General features: G+C 46.4%; 1 protein-coding gene across 2 annotated transcripts in view; it reads right to left on the minus strand.

Annotated features, from left to right (window-relative positions):
• The window catches only part of LOC116370991 (5-azacytidine-induced protein 2-like), a 52,033-nt gene that overhangs the window by 14,983 nt on the left and 13,527 nt on the right, over window positions 1-23,523 (minus strand). For both annotated transcript variants that reach the window (XM_031819928.1, XM_031819927.1), the window contains exons 6-7: window positions 23,430-23,479; window positions 5,286-5,416 (exon numbers count right to left, since the gene is read on the minus strand). In XM_031819928.1, coding sequence (XP_031675788.1) covers window positions 5,286-5,416; window positions 23,430-23,479 — 181 coding nt within the window. The remainder of the gene's footprint in view (window positions 1-5,285; window positions 5,417-23,429; window positions 23,480-23,523) is intronic.

Raw genomic sequence — 23,523 nt, forward strand, 5'->3', positions numbered from 1 at the left:
CTGTGTTTGATGGAAGAGCAGGAGGCAGAGAGGAGAGAGAGAGAGAGTCCTCATGAGAGTTCCTCTGTGTTTGATGGAAGAGCAGGAGGCAGAGAGAGAGAGAGAGAGAGAGAGTCTCATGAGAGTTCCTCTGTGTTTGATGGAAGAGCAGGAGGCAGAGGAGAGAGAGAGAGAGAGAGAGAGAAGAGAGTCTCATGAGAGTTCCTCTGTGTTTGATGGAAGAGCAGGAGGGAGAGAGAGAGAGAGAGAGAGAGAGGTCTCATGAGAGAGTTCCTCTGTGTTTGATGGAAGAGCAGGAGGCAGAGAGAGAGAGAGAGAGTCTCATGGAGTTTTCCTCTGATGTTTGATGGAAGAGCAGGGAGGCAGAGAGAGAGAGAGAGAGAGAGTCTCATGAGAGTTTCCTCTGTGTTTGATGGAAGAGCAGAGGCAGAGAGAGAGAGAGAGAGAGAGTCTCATGAGAGTTCCTCTGTGTTTGATGGAAGAGCAGGAGGCAGAGAGAGAGAGAGAGAGAGAGTCTCATGAGAGTTCCTCTGTGTTTGATGGAAGAGCAGGAGGCAGAGAGAGAGAGAGAGTCTCATGAGAGTTCCTCTGTTGTTTGATGGAAGAGCAGGAGGCAGAGAGAGAGAGAGAGAGAGAGAGAGTCTCATGAGAGTTCCTCTGTGTTTGATGGAAGAGCAGGAGGCAGAGAGAGAGAGAGAGAGTCTCATGAGAGTTCCTCTGTGTTTGATGGAAGAGCAGGAGGCAGAGAGAGAGAGAGAGTCTCATGAGAGTTCCTCTGTGTTTGATGGAAGAGCAGGAGGCAGAGAGAGAGAGAGTCTCATGAGAGTTCCTCTGTGTTTGATGGAAGAGCAGGAGGCAGAGAGAGAGAGAGAGAGTCTCATGAGAGTTCCTCTGTGTTTGATGGAAGAGCAGGAGGCAGAGAGAGAGAGAGAGAGAGAGAGAGTCTCATGAGAGTTCCTCTGTGTTTGATGGAAGAGCAGGAGGCAGAGAGAGAGAGAGAGAGAGAGTCTCATGAGAGTTCCTCTGTGTTTGATGGAAGAGCAGGAGGCAGAGAGAGAGAGAGAGAGTCTCATGAGAGTTCCTCTGTGTTTGATGGAAGAGCAGGAGGCAGAGAGAGAGAGAGAGAGAGAGAGAGTCTCATGAGAGTTCCTCTGTGTTTGATGGAAGAGCAGGAGGCAGAGAGAGAGAGAGAGAGAGAGAGTCTCATGAGAGTTCCTCTGTGTTTGATGGAAGAGCAGGAGGCAGAGAGAGGAGAGAGAGAGAGAGTCTCATGAGAGTTCCTCTGTGTTTGATGGAAGAGCAGGAGGCAGAGAGAGAGAGAGAGAGAGTCTCATGAGAGTTCCTCTGTGTTTGATGGAAGAGCAGGAGGCAGAGAGAGAGAGAGAGAGAGTCTCATGAGAGTTCCTCTGTGTTTGATGGAAGAGCAGGAGGCAGAGAGAGAGAGAGAGAGAGAGAGAGTCTCATGAGAGTTCCTCTGTGTTTGATGGAAGAGCAGGAGGCAGAGAGAGAGAGAGAGAGAGAGAGAGTCTCATGAGAGTTCCTCTGTGTTTGATGGAAGAGCAGGAGGCAGAGAGAGAGAGAGAGAGAGTCTCATGAGAGTTCCTCTGTGTTTGATGGAAGAGCAGGAGGCAGAGAGAGAGAGAGAGAGAGAGTCTCATGAGAGTTCCTCTGTGTTTGATGGAAGAGCAGGAGGCAGAGAGAGAGAGAGAGAGAGAGTCTCATGAGAGTTCCTCTGTGTTTGATGGAAGAGCAGGAGGCAGAGAGAGAGAGAGAGAGAGAGTCTCATGAGAGTTCCTCTGTGTTTGATGGAAGAGCAGGAGGCAGAGAGAGAGAGAGAGAGAGTCTCATGAGAGTTCCTCTGTGTTTGATGGAAGAGCAGGAGGCAGAGAGAGAGAGAGAGAGAGTCTCATGAGAGTTCCTCTGTGTTTGATGGAAGAGCAGGAGGCGAGAGAGAGAGGAGAGAGAGAGAGTTCCTCTGTGTTTGATGGAAGAGCAGGAGGCAGAGAGAGAGAGAGAGAGAGTCTCATGAGAGTTCCTCTGTGTTTGATGGAAGAGCAGGAGGCAGAGAGAGAGAGAGAGAGGAGTCTCATGAGAGTTCCTCTGTGTTTGATGGAAGAGCAGGAGGCAGAGAGAGAGAGAGAGAGTCTCATGAGAGTTCCTCTGTGTTTGATGGAAGAGCAGGAGGCAGAGAGAGAGAGAGAGAGAGAGTCTCATGAGAGTTCCTCTGTGTTTGATGGAAGAGCAGGAGGCAGAGAGAGAGAGAGAGAGAGAGAGAGTCTCATGAGAGTTCCTCTGTGTTTGATGGAAGAGCAGGAGGCAGAGAGAGAGAGAGAGAGAGTCTCATGAGAGTTCCTCTGTGTTTGATGGAAGAGCAGGAGGCAGAGAGAGAGAGAGAGAGTCTCATGAGAGTTCCTCTGTGTTTGATGGAAGAGCAGGAGGCAGAGAGAGAGAGAGAGAGTCTCATGAGAGTTCCTCTGTGTTTGATGGAAGAGCAGGAGGCAGAGAGAGAGAGAGAGAGTCTCATGAGAGTTCCTCTGTGTTTGATGGAAGAGCAGGAGGCAGAGAGAGAGAGAGAGAGAGAGAGAGTCTCATGAGAGTTCCTCTGTGTTTGATGGAAGAGCAGGAGGCAGAGAGAGAGAGAGAGAGTCTCATGAGAGTTCCTCTGTGTTTGATGGAAGAGCAGGAGGCAGAGAGAGAGAGAGAGAGAGAGAGAGAGAGTCTCATGAGAGTTCCTCTGTGTTTGATGGAAGAGCAGGAGGCAGAGAGAGAGAGAGAGAGAGAGTCTCATGAGAGTTCCTCTGTGTTTGATGGAAGAGCAGGAGGCAGAGAGAGAGAGAGAGAGAGAGAGAGTCTCATGAGAGTTCCTCTGTGTTTGATGGAAGAGCAGGAGGCAGAGAGAGAGAGAGAGAGAGAGAGAGTCTCATGAGAGTTCCTCTGTGTTTGATGGAAGAGCAGGAGGCAGAGAGAGAGAGAGAGAGAGAGTCTCATGAGAGTTTCCCATTTGAATAAAAGTGATTTCGTAGTAAGAACCTCTGACGAATACAGATGCTCGGTGTCTTTGAATAAATACATCTCTCCCCTTTTTCTCTCTCATCTACGAAACGGGATTAGTCTGGGATATTCACTAGAATAAATATATTTGCTCTTCACATTTCATTCTAATTTGCACCTCTTGTTTGGTCCCCTGTTCCACAAAGAGAATAGCAACAAACTACATCTCTTCAGGGGTGAAAAACATCAGAACAGGAAAGAGAGATAGCTTTAATATCCTAATATATCCTCTACCATTGTAGTGCTATGATAATAGCTCAGCTGTCTTTTTCCACCTAGCCTACAGTAGAATCCCTCTTTCTTCCACCTAGCCTACAGTAGAATCCCTCTTTCTCCACCTAGCCTACAGTAGAATCCCTCTTTCTCCACCTAGCCTACAGTAGAATCCCTCTTTCTCCACCTAGCCTACAGTAGCATCCCTCTTTCTCCACCTAGCCTCCAGTAGCATCCCTCTTTCTCCACCTAGCCTCCAGTAGCATCCCTCTTTCTTCCACCTAGCCTACAGTAGCATCCCTCTTTCTTCCACCTAGCCTCCAGCAGAATCCCTCTTTCTTCCACCTAGCCTACAGTAGCATCCCTCTTTCTTCCACCTAGCCTCCAGTAGAATCCCTCTTTCTCCACCTAGCCTCCAGTAGCATCCCTCTTTCTTCCACCTAGCCTACAGTAGAATCCCTCTTTCTTCCACCTAGCCTACAGTAGAATCCCTCTTTCTCCACCTAGCCTACAGTAGAATCCCTCTTTCTCCACCTAGCCTACAGTAGAATCCCTCTTTCTCCACCTAGCCTACAGTAGCATCCCTCTTTCTCCACCTAGCCTCCAGTAGCATCCCTCTTTCTCCACCTAGCCTCCAGTAGCATCCCTCTTTCTTCCACCTAGCCTACAGTAGCATCCCTCTTTCTTCCACCTAGCCTATAGTAGCATCCCTCTTTCTCCACCTAGCCTACAGTAGCATCCCTCTTTCTCCACCTAGCCTCCAGGAGAATCCCTCTTTCTTCCACCTAGCCTCCAGCAGAATCCCTCTTTCTTCCACCTAGCCTACAGTAGCATCCCTCTTTCTTCCACCTAGCCTCCAGTAGAATCCCTCTTTCTCCACCTAGCCTCCAGTAGCATCCCTCTTTCTTCCACCTAGCCTACAGTAGAATCCCTCTTTCTTCCACCTAGCCTACAGTAGAATCCCTCTTTCTTCCACCTAGCCTACAGTAGTATAGTAGACTCTCTTTCATCAACAACTTTTATTTTGAAAGATTCCTTGTTGATGGCATGTTGTTTTAAGATGTGTGAAAAGACTAGCTGATGCTAGCTGATGCTAGCTGATGTTTAGAATTTACCTCGTCTGTGAGCTGCTAGCTGTGGTTTGTAACTCACCTCGTCTGTGAGCTGCTAGCTGTGGTTTGTAACTCACCTCGTCTGTTAGCTGTGGTTTGTAACTCACCTCGTCTGTTAGCTGCTAGCTGTGGTTTGTAACTCACCTCGTCTGTGAGCTGTTAGCTGTGGTTTGTAACTCACCTCGTCTGTGAGCTGCTAGCTGTGGTTTGTAACTCACCTCGTCTGTGAGCTGCTAGCTGTGGTTTGTAACTCACCTCGTCTGTTAGCTGTGGTTTGTAACTCACCTCGTCTGTTAGCTGTGGTTTGTAACTCACCTCGTCTGTTAGCTGTGGTTTGTAACTCACCTCGTCTGTTAGCTGTGGTTTGTAACTCACCTCGTCTGCTAGCTGTGGTTTGTAACTCACCTCGTCTGCTAGCTGTGGTTTGTAACTCACCTCGTCTGCTAGCTGTGGTTTGTAACTCACCTCGTCTGTTAGCTGCTAGCTGTGGTTTGTAACTCACCTCGTCTGTTAGCTGCTAGCTGTGGTTTGTAACTCACCTCGTCTGTTAGCTGCTAGCTGTGGTTTGTAACTCACCTCGTCTGTTAGCTGCTAGCTGTGGTTTGTAACTCACCTCGTCTGTTAGCTGCTAGCTGTGGTTTGTAACTCACCTCGTCTGTTAGCTGCTAGCTGTGGTTTGTAACTCACCTCGTCTGTTAGCTGCTAGCTGTGGTTTGTAACTCACCTCGTCTGTTAGCTGCTAGCTGTGGTTTGTAACTCACCTCGTCTGTTAGCTGCTAGCTGTGGTTTGTAACTCACCTCGTCTGTTAGCTGCTAGCTGTGGTTTGTAACTCACCTCGTCTGTTAGCTGCTAGCTGTGGTTTGTAACTCACCTCGTCTGTTAGCTGCTAGCTGTGGTTTGTAACTCACCTCGTCTGTTAGCTGCTAGCTGTGATTTGTCTCCGAGCTTCTTCACCAGGTCAGACTGTTGTTTCAACACTGAGTGTAGAGAGGAGATCTCAGTGGCCAGGGCCTCATAGGACTGTAGAACTGCCTTATCGCTGTAGAATAACAATACAAGACTACAATGAGACAAGACTACAGGACAACACTCCTACATTCATCTACAGGACCATTTACATTTGCACAATAAATACTTAAATCAGGAATACATACACAGATTATTATATTTGTGGAAACAGTAATGCTGCCACTTTCCCCTGCAGTTCCAGAATATTAAAAATAAATAAATAAAAATAAATTTAATTGATAGAAGAAAAATCCTTTAACATTAAAACGCAAAAGACCTAAATGTATATTTTCTATTATAGGGTCAAGATGCACAAGACAAGATGTTTTGAGCATCAAAAAAGGGAGTTTGAGACGTGATGTTGGTGGCAGCACCTGGAAGACCGCCTTGTAGAGGGGCACAGATCTCATGAACACGTCAACTAAACCGGACTCAGCGGAGAGAGAGACCACCTGGAAGACCGCCTTGTAGAGGGGCACAGATCTCATGAACACGTCAACTAAACCGGACTCAGCGGAGAGAGAGACCACCTGGAAGACCGCCTTGTAGAGGGGCACAGATCTCATGAACACGTCAACTAAACCGGACTCAGCAGAGAGAGAGACCACCTAGAAGACTGCCTTGTAGAGGAGCACAGATCTCATGAACACCTCAACTAAACCGGACTCAGCAGAGAGAGAGAGACACCACCTGGAAGACTGCCTTGTAGAGGAGCACAGATCTCATGAACACGTCGACTAAACCGGACTCAGCGGAGAGAGAGACCACCTGGAAGACTGCCTTGTAGAGGAGCACAGATCTCATGAACACCTCAACTAAACCGGACTGAGCAGAGAGAGAGACCACGGGATAAAAAAATAATAAATCTACAACGTTACTGATTTTCTACTGAATTATAACATATTTATTTGCCAGGTGCTTTTCAAACCTTACACTTAAAAAAAAACAGATGCTCGGGCTTAAAGATTTCTCTGTGAGATTCACAGGATGGAGAAGGAATTGTTTCAGACAGGCACCTGTTCGGTGTGATATAAGGCTATTACTTTGTTCTCTATGAATAAAACTCTGGGTCTGTAGCGCCAACTAGTGGACATAATAATGTACTGGAGGTCCAAATGAGATCAAATCCCTTTGTATTTGTCAAACGCTCCTGATACACACAGCTGTAGTGAACTTTACAGTGAAGTGCTTCATCACCAGCCATTTCCCAACCATGTAGAGTTTAAGTAGAGTTTAATGTAGAGTTTAAGTATGAAACATTTGCTAAATAAACTAGGAAATAGAAACACAATAAAATAATGAGACTATATACAAGGAGTACAGAGTCACGGTGCAGGGGTACCAGGTAGTAATGAGACTATATACAAGGAGTACAGAGTCACTGTGCAGGGGTACCAGGTAGTAATGAGACTATATACAAGGAGTACAGAGTCACGGTGCAGGGGTACCAGGTAGTAATGAGACTATATACAAGGAGTACAGAGTCACGGTGCAGGGGTACCAGGTAGTAATGAGACTATATACAAGGAGTAGAGTCACGGTGCAGGGGTACCAGGTAGTAATGAGACTATATACAAGGAGTAGAGTCACGGTGCAGGGGTACCAGGTAGTAATGAGACTATATACAAGGAGTACAGAGTCACTGTGCAGGGGTACCAGGTAGTAATGAGACTATATACAAGGATTACAGAGTCACGGTGCAGGGGTACCAGGTAGTAATGAGACTATATACAAGGAGTACAGAGTCACTGTGCAGGGGTACCAGGTAGTAATGAGACTATATACAAGGAGTACAGAGTCACGGTGCAGGGGTACCAGGTAGTAATGAGACTATATACAAGGAGTACAGAGTCACTGTGCAGGGGTACCAGGTAGTAATGAGACTATATACAAGGAGTACAGAGTCACGGTGCAGGGGTACCAGGTAGTAATGAGACTATATACAAGGAGTACAGAGTCACGGTGCAGGGGTACCAGGTAGTAATGAGACTATATACAAGGAGTAGAGTCACGGTGCAGGGGTACCAGGTAGTAATGAGACTATATACAAGGAGTAGAGTCACGGTGCAGGGGTACCAGGTAGTAATGAGACTATATACAAGGAGTACAGAGTCACTGTGCAGGGGTACCAGGTAGTAATGAGACTATATACAAGGAGTACAGAGTCACGGTGCAGGGGTACCAGGTAGTAATGAGACTATATACAAGGAGTACCAGTACAGAGTCACGGTGCAGGGGTACCAGGTAGTAATGAGACTATATACAAGGAGTACAGAGTCACTGTGCAGGGGTACCAGGTAGTAATGAGACTATATACAAGGAGTACAGAGTCACGGTGCAGGGGTACCAGGTAGTAATGAGACTATATACAAGGAGTACAGAGTCACTGTGCAGGGGTACCAGGTAGTAATGAGACTATATACAAGGAGTACAGAGTCACTGTGCAGGGGTACCAGGTAGTAATGAGACTATATACAAGGAGTACAGAGTCACGGTGCAGGGGTACCAGGTAGTAATGAGACTATATACAAGGAGTAGAGTCACTGTGCAGGGGTACCAGGTAGTAATGAGACTATATACAAGGAGTACCAGTCACTGTGCAGGGGTACCAGGTAGTAATGAGACTATATACAAGGAGTACAGAGTCACTGTGCAGGGGTACCAGGTAGTAATGAGACTATATACAAGGAGTAGAGTCACTGTGCAGGGGTACCAGGTAGTAATGAGACTATATACAAGGAGTACAGAGTCACTGTGCAGGGGTACCAGGTAGTAATGAGACTATATACAAGGAGTACCAGTACAGAGTCACTGTGCAGGGGTACCAGGTAGTAATGAGACTATATACAAGGAGTACAGAGTCACTGTGCAGGGGTACCAGGTAGTAATGAGACTATATACAAGGAGTACAGAGTCACTGTGCAGGGGTACCAGGTAGTAATGAGACTATATACAAGGAGTACAGAGTCACTGTGCAGGGGTACCAGGTAGTAATGAGACTATATACAAGGAGTACAGAGTCACTGTGCAGGGGTACCAGGTAGTAATGAGACTATATACAAGGAGTACCTGTACAGAGTCACTGTGCAGGGGCACCAGGTAGTAATGAGACTATATACAAGGAGTACAGAGTCACTGTGCAGGGGTACCAGGTAGTAATGAGACTATATACAAGGAGTACAGAGTCACTGTGCAGGGGTACCAGGTAGTAATGAGACTATATACAAGGAGTACAGAGTCACTGTGCAGGGGTACCAGGTAGTAATGAGACTATATACAAGGAGTACCAGTACAGAGTCACTGTGCAGGGGTACCAGGTAGTAATGAGACTATATACAAGGAGTACAGAGTCACGGTGCAGGGGTACCAGGTAGTAATGAGACTATATACAAGGAGTACAGAGTCACGGTGCAGGGGTACCAGGTAGTAATGAGACTATATACAAGGAGTACCAGTACAGAGTCACTGTGCAGGGGTACCAGGTAGTAATGAGACTATATACAAGGAGTACCAGTCACTGTGCAGGGGTACCAGGTAGTAATGAGACTATATACAAGGAGTACAGAGTCACGGTGCAGGGGTACCAGGTAGTAATGAGACTATATACAAGGAGTACAGAGTCACTGTGCAGGGGTACCAGGTAGTAATGAGACTATATACAAGGAGTACAGAGTCACTGTGCAGGGGTACCAGGTAGTAATGAGACTATATACAAGGAGTACCAGTCACTGTGCAGGGGTACCAGGTAGTAATGAGACTATATACAAGGAGTACAGAGTCACGGTGCAGGGGTACCAGGTAGTAATGAGACTATATACAAGGAGTACAGAGTCACTGTGCAGGGGTACCAGGTAGTAATGAGACTATATACAAGGAGTACAGAGTCACTGTGCAGGGGTACCAGGTAGTAATGAGACTATATACAAGGAGTACCAGTCACTGTGCAGGGGTACCAGGTAGTAATGAGACTATATACAAGGAGTACAGAGTCACGGTGCAGGGGTACCAGGTAGTAATGAGACTATATACAAGGAGTACAGAGTCACTGTGCAGGGGTACCAGGTAGTAATGAGACTATATACAAGGAGGACAGAGTCACTGTGCAGGGGTACCAGGTAGTAATGAGACGATATACAAGGAGTACAGAGTCACGGTGCAGGGGTACCAGGTAGTAATGAGACTATATACAAGGAGGACAGAGTCATAGTGCAGGGTACCAGGTAGTAATGAGACTATATACAAGGAGTACAGAGTCACTGTGCAGGGGTACCAGGTAGTAATGAGACTATATACAAGGATTACAGAGTCACGGTGCAGGGGTACCAGGTAGTAATGAGACTATATACAAGGAGTACAGAGTCACTGTGCAGGGGTACCAGGTAGTAATGAGACTATATACAAGGAGGACAGAGTCACTGTGCAGGGGTACCAGGTAGTAATGAGACTATATACAAGGAGTACAGAGTCACTGTGCAGGGGTACCAGGTAGTAATGAGACTATATACAAGGAGTACCAGTACAGAGTCACTGTGCAGGGGTACCAGGTAGTAATGAGACTATATACAAGGAGTACAGAGTCACGGTGCAGGGGTACCAGGTAGTAATGAGACTATATACAAGGAGTACAGAGTCACGGTGCAGGGGTACCAGGTAGTAATGAGACTATATACAAGGAGTACAGAGTCACGGTGCAGGGGTACCAGGTAGTAATGAGACTATATACAAGGAGTACAGAGTCACGGTGCAGGGGTACCAGGTAGTAATGAGACTATATACAAGGAGTACAGAGTCACTGTGCAGGGGTACCAGGTAGTAATGAGACTATATACAAGGAGTACCAGTACAGAGTCACTGTGCAGGGGTACCAGGTAGTAATGAGACTATATACAAGGAGTACAGAGTCACTGTGCAGGGGTACCAGGTAGTAATGAGACTATATACAAGGAGTACAGAGTCACTGTGCAGGGGTACCAGGTAGTAATGAGACTATATACAAGGAGTACAGAGTCACTGTGCAGGGGTACCAGGTAGTAATGAGACTATATACAAGGAGTACCAGTACAGAGTCACTGTGCAGGGGTACCAGGTAGTAATGAGACTATATACAAGGAGTACAGAGTCACGGTGCAGGGGTACCAGGTAGTAATGAGACTATATACAAGGAGTACAGAGTCACGGTGCAGGGGTACCAGGTAGTAATGAGACTATATACAAGGAGTACCAGTACAGAGTCACGGTGCAGGGGTACCAGGTAGTAATGAGACTATATACAAGGAGTACAGAGTCACGGTGCAGGGGTACCAGGTAGTAATGAGACTATATACAAGGAGTACCAGTACAGAGTCACTGTGCAGGGGTACCAGGTAGTAATGAGACTATATACAAGGAGTACAGAGTCACGGTGCAGGGGTACCAGGTAGTAATGAGACTATATACAAGGAGTACAGAGTCACTGTGCAGGGGTACCAGGTAGTAATGAGACTATATACAAGGAGTACCAGTACAGAGTCACGGTGCAGGGGTACCAGGTAGTAATGAGACTATATACAAGAAGTACCAGTACAGAGTCACTGTGCAGGGGTACCAGGTAGTAATGAGACTATATACAAGGAGTACCAGTCACGGTGCAGGGGTACCAGGTAGTAATGAGACTATATACAAGGAGTACAGAGTCACGGTGCAGGGGTACCAGGTAGTAATGAGACTATATACAAGGAGTACAGAGTCACTGTGCAGGGGTACCAGGTAGTAATGAGACTATATACAAGGAGTACAGAGTCACGGTGCAGGGGTACCAGGTAGTAATGAGACTATATACAAGGAGTACAGAGTCACTGTGCAGGGGTACCAGGTAGTAATGAGACTATATACAAGGAGTACAGAGTCACGGTGCAGGGGTACCAGGTAGTAATGAGACTATATACAAGGAGTACCAGTACAGAGTCACTGTGCAGGGGTACCAGGTAGTAATGAGACTATATACAAGGAGGACAGAGTCACTGTGCAGGGGTACCAGGTAGTAATGAGACGATATACAAGGAGTACAGAGTCACGCTGCAGGGGTACCAGGTAGTAATGAGACTATATACAAGGAGGACAGAGTCACTGTGCAGGGGTACCAGGTAGTAATGAGACTATATACAAGGAGTACAGAGTCACTGTGCAGGGGTACCAGGTAGTAATGAGACTATATACAAGGATTACAGAGTCACGGTGCAGGGGTACCAGGTAGTAATGAGACTATATACAAGGAGTACAGAGTCACTGTGCAGGGGTACCAGGTAGTAATGAGACTATATACAAGGAGGACAGAGTCACTGTGCAGGGGTACCAGGTAGTAATGAGACTATATACAAGGAGTACAGAGTCACTGTGCAGGGGTACCAGGTAGTAATGAGACTATATACAAGGAGTACCAGTACAGAGTCACTGTGCAGGGGTACCAGGTAGTAATGAGACTATATACAAGGAGTACAGAGTCACGGTGCAGGGGTACCAGGTAGTAATGAGACTATATACAAGGAGTACAGAGTCACGGTGCAGGGGTACCAGGTAGTAATGAGACTATATACAAGGAGTACAGAGTCACGGTGCAGGGGTACCAGGTAGTAATGAGACTATATACAAGGAGTACAGAGTCACTGTGCAGGGGTACCAGGTAGTAATGAGACTATATACAAGGAGTACAGAGTCACTGTGCAGGGGTACCAGGTAGTAATGAGACTATATACAAGGAGTACAGAGTCACGGTGCAGGGGTACCAGGTAGTAATGAGACTATATACAAGGAGTACAGAGTCACTGTGCAGGGGTACCAGGTAGTAATGAGACTATATACAAGGAGTACCAGTACAGAGTCACTGTGCAGGGTACCAGGTAGTAATGAGACTATATACAAGGAGTAGAGTCACGGTGCAGGGGTACCAGGTAGTAATGAGACTATATACAAGGAGTACCAGTCACTGTGCAGGGGTACCAGGTAGTAATGAGACTATATACAAGGAGTACCAGTACAGAGTCACTGTGCAGGGGTACCAGGTAGTAATGAGACTATATACAAGGAGTACAGAGTCACTGTGCAGGGGTACCAGGTAGTAATGAGACTATATACAAGGAGTACAGAGTCACTGTGCAGGGGTACCAGGTAGTAATGAGACTATATACAAGGAGTACAGACTCACTGTGCAGGGGTACCAGGTAGTAATGAGACTATATACAAGGAGTACCAGTACAGAGTCACTGTGCAGGGGTACCAGGTAGTAATGAGACTATATACAAGGAGTACAGAGTCACGGTGCAGGGGTACCAGGTAGTAATGAGACTATATACAAGGAGTACAGAGTCACGGTGCAGGGGTACCAGGTAGTAATGAGACTATATACAAGGAGTACCAGTACAGAGTCACTGTGCAGGGGTACCAGGTAGTAATGAGACTATATACAAGGAGTACAGAGTCACTGTGCAGGGGTACCAGGTAGTAATGAGACTATATACAAGGAGTACAGAGTCACTGTGCAGGGGTACCAGGTAGTAATGAGACTATATACAAGGAGTACAGAGTCACTGTGCAGGGGTACCAGGTAGTAATGAGACTATATACAAGGAGTACCAGTACAGAGTCACTGTGCAGGGGTACCAGGTAGTAATGAGACTATATACAAGGAGTACAGAGTCACGGTGCAGGGGTACCAGGTAGTAATGAGACTATATACAAGGAGTACAGAGTCACGGTGCAGGGGTACCAGGTAGTAATGAGACTATATACAAGGAGTACCAGTACAGAGTCACGGTGCAGGGGTACCAGGTAGTAATGAGACTATATACAAGGAGTACAGAGTCACGGTGCAGGGGTACCAGGTAGTAATGAGACTATATACAAGGAGTACCAGTACAGAGTCACTGTGCAGGGGTACCAGGTAGTAATGAGACTATATACAAGGAGTACAGAGTCACGGTGCAGGGGTACCAGGTAGTAATGAGACTATATACAAGGAGTACAGAGTCACTGTGCAGGGGTACCAGGTAGTAATGAGACTATATACAAGGAGTACCAGTACAGAGTCACGGTGCAGGGGTACCAGGTAGTAATGAGACTATATACAAGAAGTACCAGTACAGAGTCACTGTGCAGGGGTACCAGGTAGTAATGAGACTATATACAAGGAGTACCAGTCACGGTGCAGGGGTACCAGGTAGTAATGAGACTATATACAAGGAGTACAGAGTCACGGTGCAGGGGTACCAGGTAGTAATGAGACTATATACAAGGAGTACAGAGTCACTGTGCAGGGGTACCAGGTAGTAATGAGACTATATACAAGGAGTACAGAGTCACGGTGCAGGGGTACCAGGTAGTAATGAGACTATATACAAGGAGTACAGAGTCACTGTGCAGGGGTACCAGGTAGTAATGAGACTATATACAAGGAGTACAGAGTCACGGTGCAGGGGTACCAGGTAGTAATGAGACTATATACAAGGAGTACCAGTACAGAGTCACTGTGCAGGGGTACCAGGTAGTAATGAGACTATATACAAGGAGGACAGAGTCACTGTGCAGGGGTACCAGGTAGTAATGAGACGATATACAAGGAGTACAGAGTCACGGTGCAGGGGTACCAGGTAGTAATGAGACTATATACAAGGAGGACAGAGTCACTGTGCAGGGGTACCAGGTAGTAATGAGACTATATACAAGGAGTACAGAGTCACTGTGCAGGGGTACCAGGTAGTAATGAGACTATATACAAGGATTACAGAGTCACGGTGCAGGGGTACCAGGTAGTAATGAGACTATATACAAGGAGTACAGAGTCACTGTGCAGGGGTACCAGGTAGTAATGAGACTATATACAAGGAGGACAGAGTCACTGTGCAGGGGTACCAGGTAGTAATGAGACTATATACAAGGAGTACAGAGTCACTGTGCAGGGGTACCAGGTAGTAATGAGACTATATACAAGGAGTACCAGTACAGAGTCACTGTGCAGGGGTACCAGGTAGTAATGAGACTATATACAAGGAGTACAGAGTCACGGTGCAGGGGTACCAGGTAGTAATGAGACTATATACAAGGAGTACAGAGTCACGGTGCAGGGGTACCAGGTAGTAATGAGACTATATACAAGGAGTACAGAGTCACGGTGCAGGGGTACCAGGTAGTAATGAGACTATATACAAGGAGTACAGAGTCACTGTGCAGGGGTACCAGGTAGTAATGAGACTATATACAAGGAGTACAGAGTCACTGTGCAGGGGTACCAGGTAGTAATGAGACTATATACAAGGAGTACAGAGTCACGGTGCAGGGGTACCAGGTAGTAATGAGACTATATACAAGGAGTACAGAGTCACTGTGCAGGGGTACCAGGTAGTAATGAGACTATATACAAGGAGTACCAGTACAGAGTCACTGTGCAGGGTACCAGGTAGTAATGAGACTATATACAAGGAGTAGAGTCACGGTGCAGGGGTACCAGGTAGTAATGAGACTATATACAAGGAGTACCAGTCACTGTGCAGGGGTACCAGGTAGTAATGAGACTATATACAAGGAGTACCAGTACAGAGTCACTGTGCAGGGGTACCAGGTAGTAATGAGACTATATACAAGGAGTACAGAGTCACTGTGCAGGGGTACCAGGTAGTAATGAGACTATATACAAGGAGTACAGAGTCACTGTGCAGGGGTACCAGGTAGTAATGAGACTATATACAAGGAGTACAGAGTCACTGTGCAGGGGGTACCAGGTAGTAATGAGACTATATACAAGGAGTACCAGTACAGAGTCACTGTGCAGGGGTACCAGGTAGTAATGAGACTATATACAAGGAGTACAGAGTCACGGTGCAGGGGTACCAGGTAGTAATGAGACTATATACAAGGAGTACAGAGTCACGGTGCAGGGGTACCAGGTAGTAATGAGACTATATACAAGGAGTACCAGTACAGAGTCACGGTGCAGGGGTACCAGGTAGTAATGAGACTATATACAAGGAGTACAGAGTCACGGTGCAGGGGTACCAGGTAGTAATGAGACTATATACAAGGAGTACCAGTACAGAGTCACTGTGCAGGGGTACCAGGTAGTAATGAGACTATATACAAGGAGTACAGAGTCACGGTGCAGGGGTACCAGGTAGTAATGAGACTATATACAAGGAGTACAGAGTCACTGTGCAGGGGTACCAGGTAGTAATGAGACTATATACAAGGAGTACCAGTACAGAGTCACGGTGCAGGGGTACCAGGTAGTAATGAGACTATATACAAGAAGTACCAGTACAGAGTCACTGTGCAGGGGTACCAGGTAGTAATGAGACTATATACAAGGAGTACCAGTCACGGTGCAGGGGTACCAGGTAGTAATGAGACTATATACAAGGAGTACAGAGTCACGGTGCAGGGGTACCAGGTAGTAATGAGACTATATACAAGGAGTACAGAGTCACTGTGCAGGGGTACCAGGTAGTAATGAGACTATATACAAGGAGTACAGAGTCACGGTGCAGGGGTACCAGGTAGTAATGAGACTATATACAAGGAGTACAGAGTCACTGTGCAGGGGTACCAGGTAGTAATGAGACTATATACAAGGAGTACAGAGTCACGGTGCAGGGGTACCAGGTAGTAATGAGACTATATACAAGGAGTACCAGTACAGAGTCACTGTGCAGGGGTACCAGGTAGTAATGAGACTATATACAAGGAGTAGAGTCACTGTGCAGGGGTACCAGGTAGTAATGAGACTATATACAAGGAGTACCAGTCACTGTGCAGGGGTACCAGGTAGTAATGAGACTATATACAAGGAGTACCAGTACAGAGTCACGGTGCAGGGGTACCAGGTAGTAATGAGACTATATACAAGGAGTACCAGTACAGAGTCACGGTGCAGGGGTACCAGGTAGTAATGAGACTATATACAAGGAGTACAGAGTCACTGTGCAGGGGTACCAGGTAGTAATGAGACTATATACAAGGAGGACAGAGTCACTGTGCAGGGGTACCAGGTAGTAATGAGACTATATACAAGGAGTACAGAGTCACTGTGCAGGGGTACCAGGTAGTAATGAGACTATATACAAGGAGTACCAGTACAGAGTCACTGTGCAGGGGTACCAGGTAGTAATGAGACTATATACAAGGAGTACAGAGTCACGGTGCAGGGGTACCAGGTAGTAATGAGACTATATACAAGGAGTACAGAGTCACGGTGCAGGGGTACCAGGTAGTAATGAGACTATATACAAGGAGTACAGAGTCACGGTGCAGGGGTACCAGGTAGTAATGAGACTATATACAAGGAGTACAGAGTCACTGTGCAGGGGTACCAGGTAGTAATGAGACTATATACAAGGAGTACAGAGTCACTGTGCAGGGGTACCAGGTAGTAATGAGACTATATACAAGGAGTACAGAGTCACGGTGCAGGGGTACCAGGTAGTAATGAGACTATATACAAGGAGTACAGAGTCACTGTGCAGGGGTACCAGGTAGTAATGAGACTATATACAAGGAGTACCAGTACAGAGTCACTGTGCAGGGTACCAGGTAGTAATGAGACTATATACAAGGAGTAGAGTCACGGTGCAGGGGTACCAGGTAGTAATGAGACTATATACAAGGAGTACCAGTCACTGTGCAGGGGTACCAGGTAGTAATGAGACTATATACAAGGAGTACCAGTACAGAGTCACTGTGCAGGGGTACCAGGTAGTAATGAGACTATATACAAGGAGTACAGAGTCACTGTGCAGGGGTACCAGGTAGTAATGAGACTATATACAAGGAGTACAGAGTCACTGTGCAGGGGGTACCAGGTAGTAATGAGACTATATACAAGGAGTACAGAGTCACTGTGCAGGGGTACCAGGTAGTAATGAGACTATATACAAGGAGTACCAGTACAGAGTCACTGTGCAGGGGTACCAGGTAGTAATGAGACTATATACAAGGAGTACAGAGTCACGGTGCAGGGGTACCAGGTAGTAATGAGACTATATACAAGGAGTACAGAGTCACGGTGCAGGGGTACCAGGTAGTAATGAGACTATATACAAGGAGTACCAGTACAGAGTCACGGTGCAGGGGTACCAGGTAGTAATGAGACTATATACAAGGAGTACAGAGTCACGGTGCAGGGGTACCAGGTAGTAATGAGACTATATACAAGGAGTACCAGTACAGAGTCACTGTGCAGGGGTACCAGGTAGTAATGAGACTATATACAAGGAGTACAGAGTCACGGTGCAGGGGTACCAGGTAGTAATGAGACTATATACAAGGAGTACAGAGTCACTGTGCAGGGGTACCAGGTAGTAATGAGACTATATACAAGGAGTACCAGTACAGAGTCACGGTGCAGGGGTACCAGGTAGTAATGAGACTATATACAAGAAGTACCAGTACAGAGTCACTGTGCAGGGGTACCAGGTAGTAATGAGACTATATACAAGGAGTACCAGTCACGGTGCAGGGGTACCAGGTAGTAATGAGACTATATACAAGGAGTACAGAGTCACGGTGCAGGGGTACCAGGTAGTAATGAGACTATATACAAGGAGTACAGAGTCACTGTGCAGGGGTACCAGGTAGTAATGAGACTATATACAAGGAGTACAGAGTCACGGTGCAGGGGTACCAGGTAGTAATGAGACTATATACAAGGAGTACAGAGTCACTGTGCAGGGGTACCAGGTAGTAATGAGACTATATACAAGGAGTACAGAGTCACGGTGCAGGGGTACCAGGTAGTAATGAGACTATATACAAGGAGTACCAGTACAGAGTCACTGTGCAGGGGTACCAGGTAGTAATGAGACTATATACAAGGAGTAGAGTCACTGTGCAGGGGTACCAGGTAGTAATGAGACTATATACAAGGAGTACCAGTCACTGTGCAGGGGTACCAGGTAGTAATGAGACTATATACAAGGAGTACCAGTACAGAGTCACGGTGCAGGGGTACCAGGTAGTAATGAGACTATATACAAGGAGTACCAGTACAGAGTCACGGTGCAGGGGTACCAGGTAGTAATGAGACTATATACAAGGAGTACCAGTCACTGTGCAGGGGTACCAGGTAGTAATGAGACTATATACAAGGAGTACCAGTCACTGTGCAGGGGTACCAGGTAGTAATGAGACTATATACAAGGAGTACAGAGTCACTGTGCAGGGGTACCAGGTAGTAATGAGACTATATACAAGGAGTACCAGTACAGAGTCACTGTGCAGGGGTACCAGGTAGTAATGAGACTATATACAAGGAGTACCAGTACAGAGTCAGGGGTACCAGGTAGTAATGAGCCTATATACAAGGAGTACAGAGTCACTGTGCAGGGGTACCAGGTAGTAATGAGACTATATACAAGGAGTACAGAGTCACGGTGCAGGGGTACCAGGTAGTAATGAGACTATATACAAGGAGTACAGAGTCACTGTGCAGGGGTACCAGGTAGTAATGAGACTATATACAAGGAGGACCAGTCACTGTGCAGGGGTACCAGGTAGTAATGAGACTATATACAAGGAGTACAGAGTCACGGTGCAGGGGTACCAGGTAGTAATGAGACTATATACAAGGAGTACCAGTCACTGTGCAGGGGTACCAGGTAGTAATGAGACTATATACAAGGAGTAGAGTCACTGTGCAGGGGTACCAGGTAGTAATGAGACTATATACAAGGAGTACCAGTACAGAGTCACTGTGCAGGGGTACCAGGTAGTAATGAGACTATATACAAGGAGTAGAGTCACTGTGCAGGGGTACCAGGTAGTAATGAGACTATATACAAGGAGTACCAGTCACTGTGCAGGGGTACCAGGTAGTAATGAGACTATATACAAGGAGTACCAGTACAGAGTCACGGTGCAGGGGTACCAGGTAGTAATGAGACTATATACAAGGAGTACCAGTCACTGTGCAGGGGTACCAGGTAGTAATGAGACTATATACAAGGAGTACCAGTCACTGTGCAGGGGTACCAGGTAGTAATGAGACTATATACAAGGAGTACAGAGTCACTGTGCAGGGGTACCAGGTAGTAATGAGACTATATACAAGGAGTACCAGTACAGAGTCACTGTGCAGGGGTACCAGGTAGTAATGAGACTATATACAAGGAGTACCAGTACAGAGTCAGGGGTACCAGGTAGTAATGAGACTATATACAAGGAGTACAGAGTCACGGTGCAGGGGTACCAGGTAGTAATGAGACTATATACAAGGAGTACCAGTACAGAGTCACTGTGCAGGGGTACCAGGTAGTAATGAGACTATATACAAGGAGTACCAGTACAGAGTCACTGTGCAGGGGTACCAGGTAGTAATGAGACTATATACAAGGAGTACCAGTACAGAGTCACTGTGCAGGGGTACCAGGTAGTAATGAGACTATATACAAGGAGTACCAGTACAGAGTCACTGTGCAGGGGTACCAGGTAGTAATGAGACTATATACAAGGAGTACCAGTACAGAGTCAGGGGGTACCAGGTAGTAATGAGACTATATACAAGGAGTACAGAGTCACTGTGCAGGGGTACCAGGTAGTAATGAGACTATATACAAGGAGTACCAGTACAGAGTCAATGTGCAGGGGTACCAGGTATTAATGAGACTATATACAAGGAGTACCAGTCACTGTGCAGGGGTACCAGGTAGTAATGAGACTATATACAAGGAGTACAGAGTCACTGTGCAGGGGTACCAGGTAGTAATGAGACTATATAAAAGGAGTACCAGTCACTGTGCAGGGGTACCAGGTAGTAATGAGACTATATACAAGGAGTACAGAGTCACTGTGCAGGGGTACCAGGTAGTAATGAGACTATATACAAGGAGTACAGAGTCACGGTGCAGGGGTACCAGGTAGTAATGAGACTATATACAAGGAGTACAGAGTCACTGTGCAGGGGTACCAGGTAGTAATGAGACTATATACAAGGAGTAGAGTCACTGTGCAGGGGGTACCAGGTAGTAATGAGACTATATACAAGGAGTACCAGTCACTGTGCAGGGGTACCAGGTAGTAATGAGACTATATACAAGGAGTACCAGTACAGAGTCACGGTGCAGGGGTACCAGGTAGTAATGAGACTATATACAAGGAGTACCAGTACAGAGTCACGGTGCAGGGGGTACCAGGTAGTAATGAGACTATATACAAGGAGTACCAGTCACTGTGCAGGGGTACCAGGTAGTAATGAGACTATATACAAGGAGTACCAGTCACTGTGCAGGGGTACCAGGTAGTAATGAGACTATATACAAGGAGTACAGAGTCACTGTGCAGGGGGTACCAGGTAGTAATGAGACTATATACAAGGAGTACCAGTACAGAGTCACTGTGCAGGGGTACCAGGTAGTAATGAGACTATATACAAGGAGTACCAGTACAGAGTCAGGGGTACCAGGTAGTAATGAGCCTATATACAAGGAGTACAGAGTCACTGTGCAGGGGTACCAGGTAGTAATGAGACTATATACAAGGAGTACAGAGTCACGGTGCAGGGGGTACCAGGTAGTAATGAGACTATATACAAGGAGTACCAGTCACTGTGCAGGGGTACCAGGTAGTAATGAGACTATATACAAGGAGTAGAGTCACTGTGCAGGGGTACCAGGTAGTAATGAGACTATATACAAGGAGTACCAGTCACTGTGCAGGGGTACCAGGTAGTAATGAGACTATATACAAGGAGTAGAGTCACTGTGCAGGGGTACCAGGTAGTAATGAGACTATATACAAGGAGTACCAGTACAGAGTCACTGTGCAGGGGTACCAGGTAGTAATGAGACTATATACAAGGAGTAGAGTCACTGTGCAGGGGTACCAGGTAGTAATGAGACTATATACAAGGAGTACCAGTCACTGTGCAGGGGTACCAGGTAGTAATGAGACTATATACAAGGAGTACCAGTACAGAGTCACTGTGCAGGGGTACCAGGTAGTAATGAGACTATATACAAGGAGTACAGAGTCACGGTGCAGGGGTACCAGGTAGTAATGAGACTATATACAAGGAGTACAGAGTCACGGTGCAGGGGTACCAGGTAGTAATGAGACTATATACAAGGAGTACCAGTACAGAGTCACGGTGCAGGGGTACCAGGTAGTAATGAGACTATATACAAGGAGTACCAGTCACTGTGCAGGGGTACCAGGTAGTAATGAGACTATATACAAGGAGTACCAGTCACTGTGCAGGGGTACCAGGTAGTAATGAGACTATATACAAGGAGTACAGAGTCACTGTGCAGGGGTACCAGGTAGTAATGAGACTATATACAAGGAGTACCAGTACAGAGTCAGGGGTACCAGGTAGTAATGAGACTATATACAAGGAGTACAGAGTCACGGTGCAGGGGTACCAGGTAGTAATGAGACTATATACAAGGAGTACCAGTACAGAGTCACTGTGCAGGGGTACCAGGTAGTAATGAGACTATATACAAGGAGTACCAGTACAGAGTCACTGTGCAGGGGTACCAGGTAGTAATGAGACTATATACAAGGAGTACCAGTACAGAGTCACTGTGCAGGGGTACCAGGTAGTAATGAGACTATATACAAGGAGTACCAGTACAGAGTCACTGTGCAGGGGTACCAGGTAGTAATGAGACTATATACAAGGAGTACCAGTACAGAGTCAGGGGTACCAGGTAGTAATGAGACTATATACAAGGAGTACAGAGTCACTGTGCAGGGGTACCAGGTAGTAATGAGACTATATACAAGGAGTACCAGTACAGAGTCAATGTGCAGGGGTACCAGGTATTAATGAGACTATATACAAGGAGTACCAGTCACTGTGCAGGGGTACCAGGTAGTAATGAGACTATATACAAGGAGTACAGAGTCACTGTGCAGGGGTACCAGGTAGTAATGAGACTATATACAAGGAGTACCAGTCACTGTGCAGGGGTACCAGGTAGTAATGAGACTATATACAAGGAGTACAGAGTCACTGTGCAGGGGTACCAGGTAGTAATGAGACTATATACAAGGAGTACAGAGTCACGGTGCAGGGGTACCAGGTAGTAATGAGACTATATACAAGGAGTACAGAGTCACTGTGCAGGGGTACCAGGTAGTAATGAGACTATATACAAGGAGTACCAGTCACTGTGCAGGGGTACCAGGTAGTAATGAGACTATATACAAGGAGTACCAGTACAGAGTCACTGTGCAGGGGTACCAGGTAGTAATGAGACTATATACAAGGAGTAGAGTCACTGTGCAGGGGTACCAGGTAGTAATGAGACTATATACAAGGAGTACCAGTCACTGTGCAGGGGTACCAGGTAGTAATGAGACTATATACAAGGAGTACCAGTACAGAGTCACTGTGCAGGGGTACCAGGTAGTAATGAGACTATATACAAGGAGTACAGAGTCACTGTGCAGGGGTACCAGGTAGTAATGAGACTATATACAAGGAGTACAGAGTCACTGTGCAGGGGTACCAGGTAGTAATGAGACTATATACAAGGAGTACCAGTACAGAGTCAGGGGTACCAGGTAGTTGAGATAAGATGTACATGTAGGTGGAGGTGGAGACGATCCGTCTATCTGAGTGGTATGCATCCTAGTCTATTCTAGTACGATCCATCTATCTGAGTGGCATGCATCCTAGTCTATTCTAGTACGATCCTTCTATCTGAGTGGCATGCATCCTAGTCTATTCTAGTACGATCCGTCTATCTGAGTGGCATGCATCCTAGTACGATCCGTCTATCTGAGTGGCATGCATCCTAGTCTATTCTAGTACGATCCTTCTATCTGAGTGGCATGTCCCAGTACTCAGATGAGTTTCTTATTGAAAGTCAACCCTGTTGCTAGGTAAACTACAGACATAGATTTTCCCGGCTCTGAGGTATACAATGCTTTGTCTCCACCTGGTGGCAGACGTATGTATGGCATCTACACTATGACAGGTGTTTCAAATGGGGCTAAATTCTGCTTCAATTTATTTAGGGAGATCTTTCCCCCCTGGTGTCAAACCTGAAGAAGTAGTTCTGAGGAGATGAAGGACATACCTGGGGTTGGACTCCACGTGATTCTGGTCACAGTCAGTTCCAGAAGAATCCTAGGAAGAGGAGGTCATCAAAAGAGTTATAAATTAAACCCTAG

This window comes from Oncorhynchus kisutch, unplaced genomic scaffold (assembly GCF_002021735.2).
Source record: "Oncorhynchus kisutch isolate 150728-3 unplaced genomic scaffold, Okis_V2 scaffold2879, whole genome shotgun sequence".
Classification (NCBI taxonomy): Eukaryota; Metazoa; Chordata; class Actinopteri; order Salmoniformes; family Salmonidae; genus Oncorhynchus; species Oncorhynchus kisutch.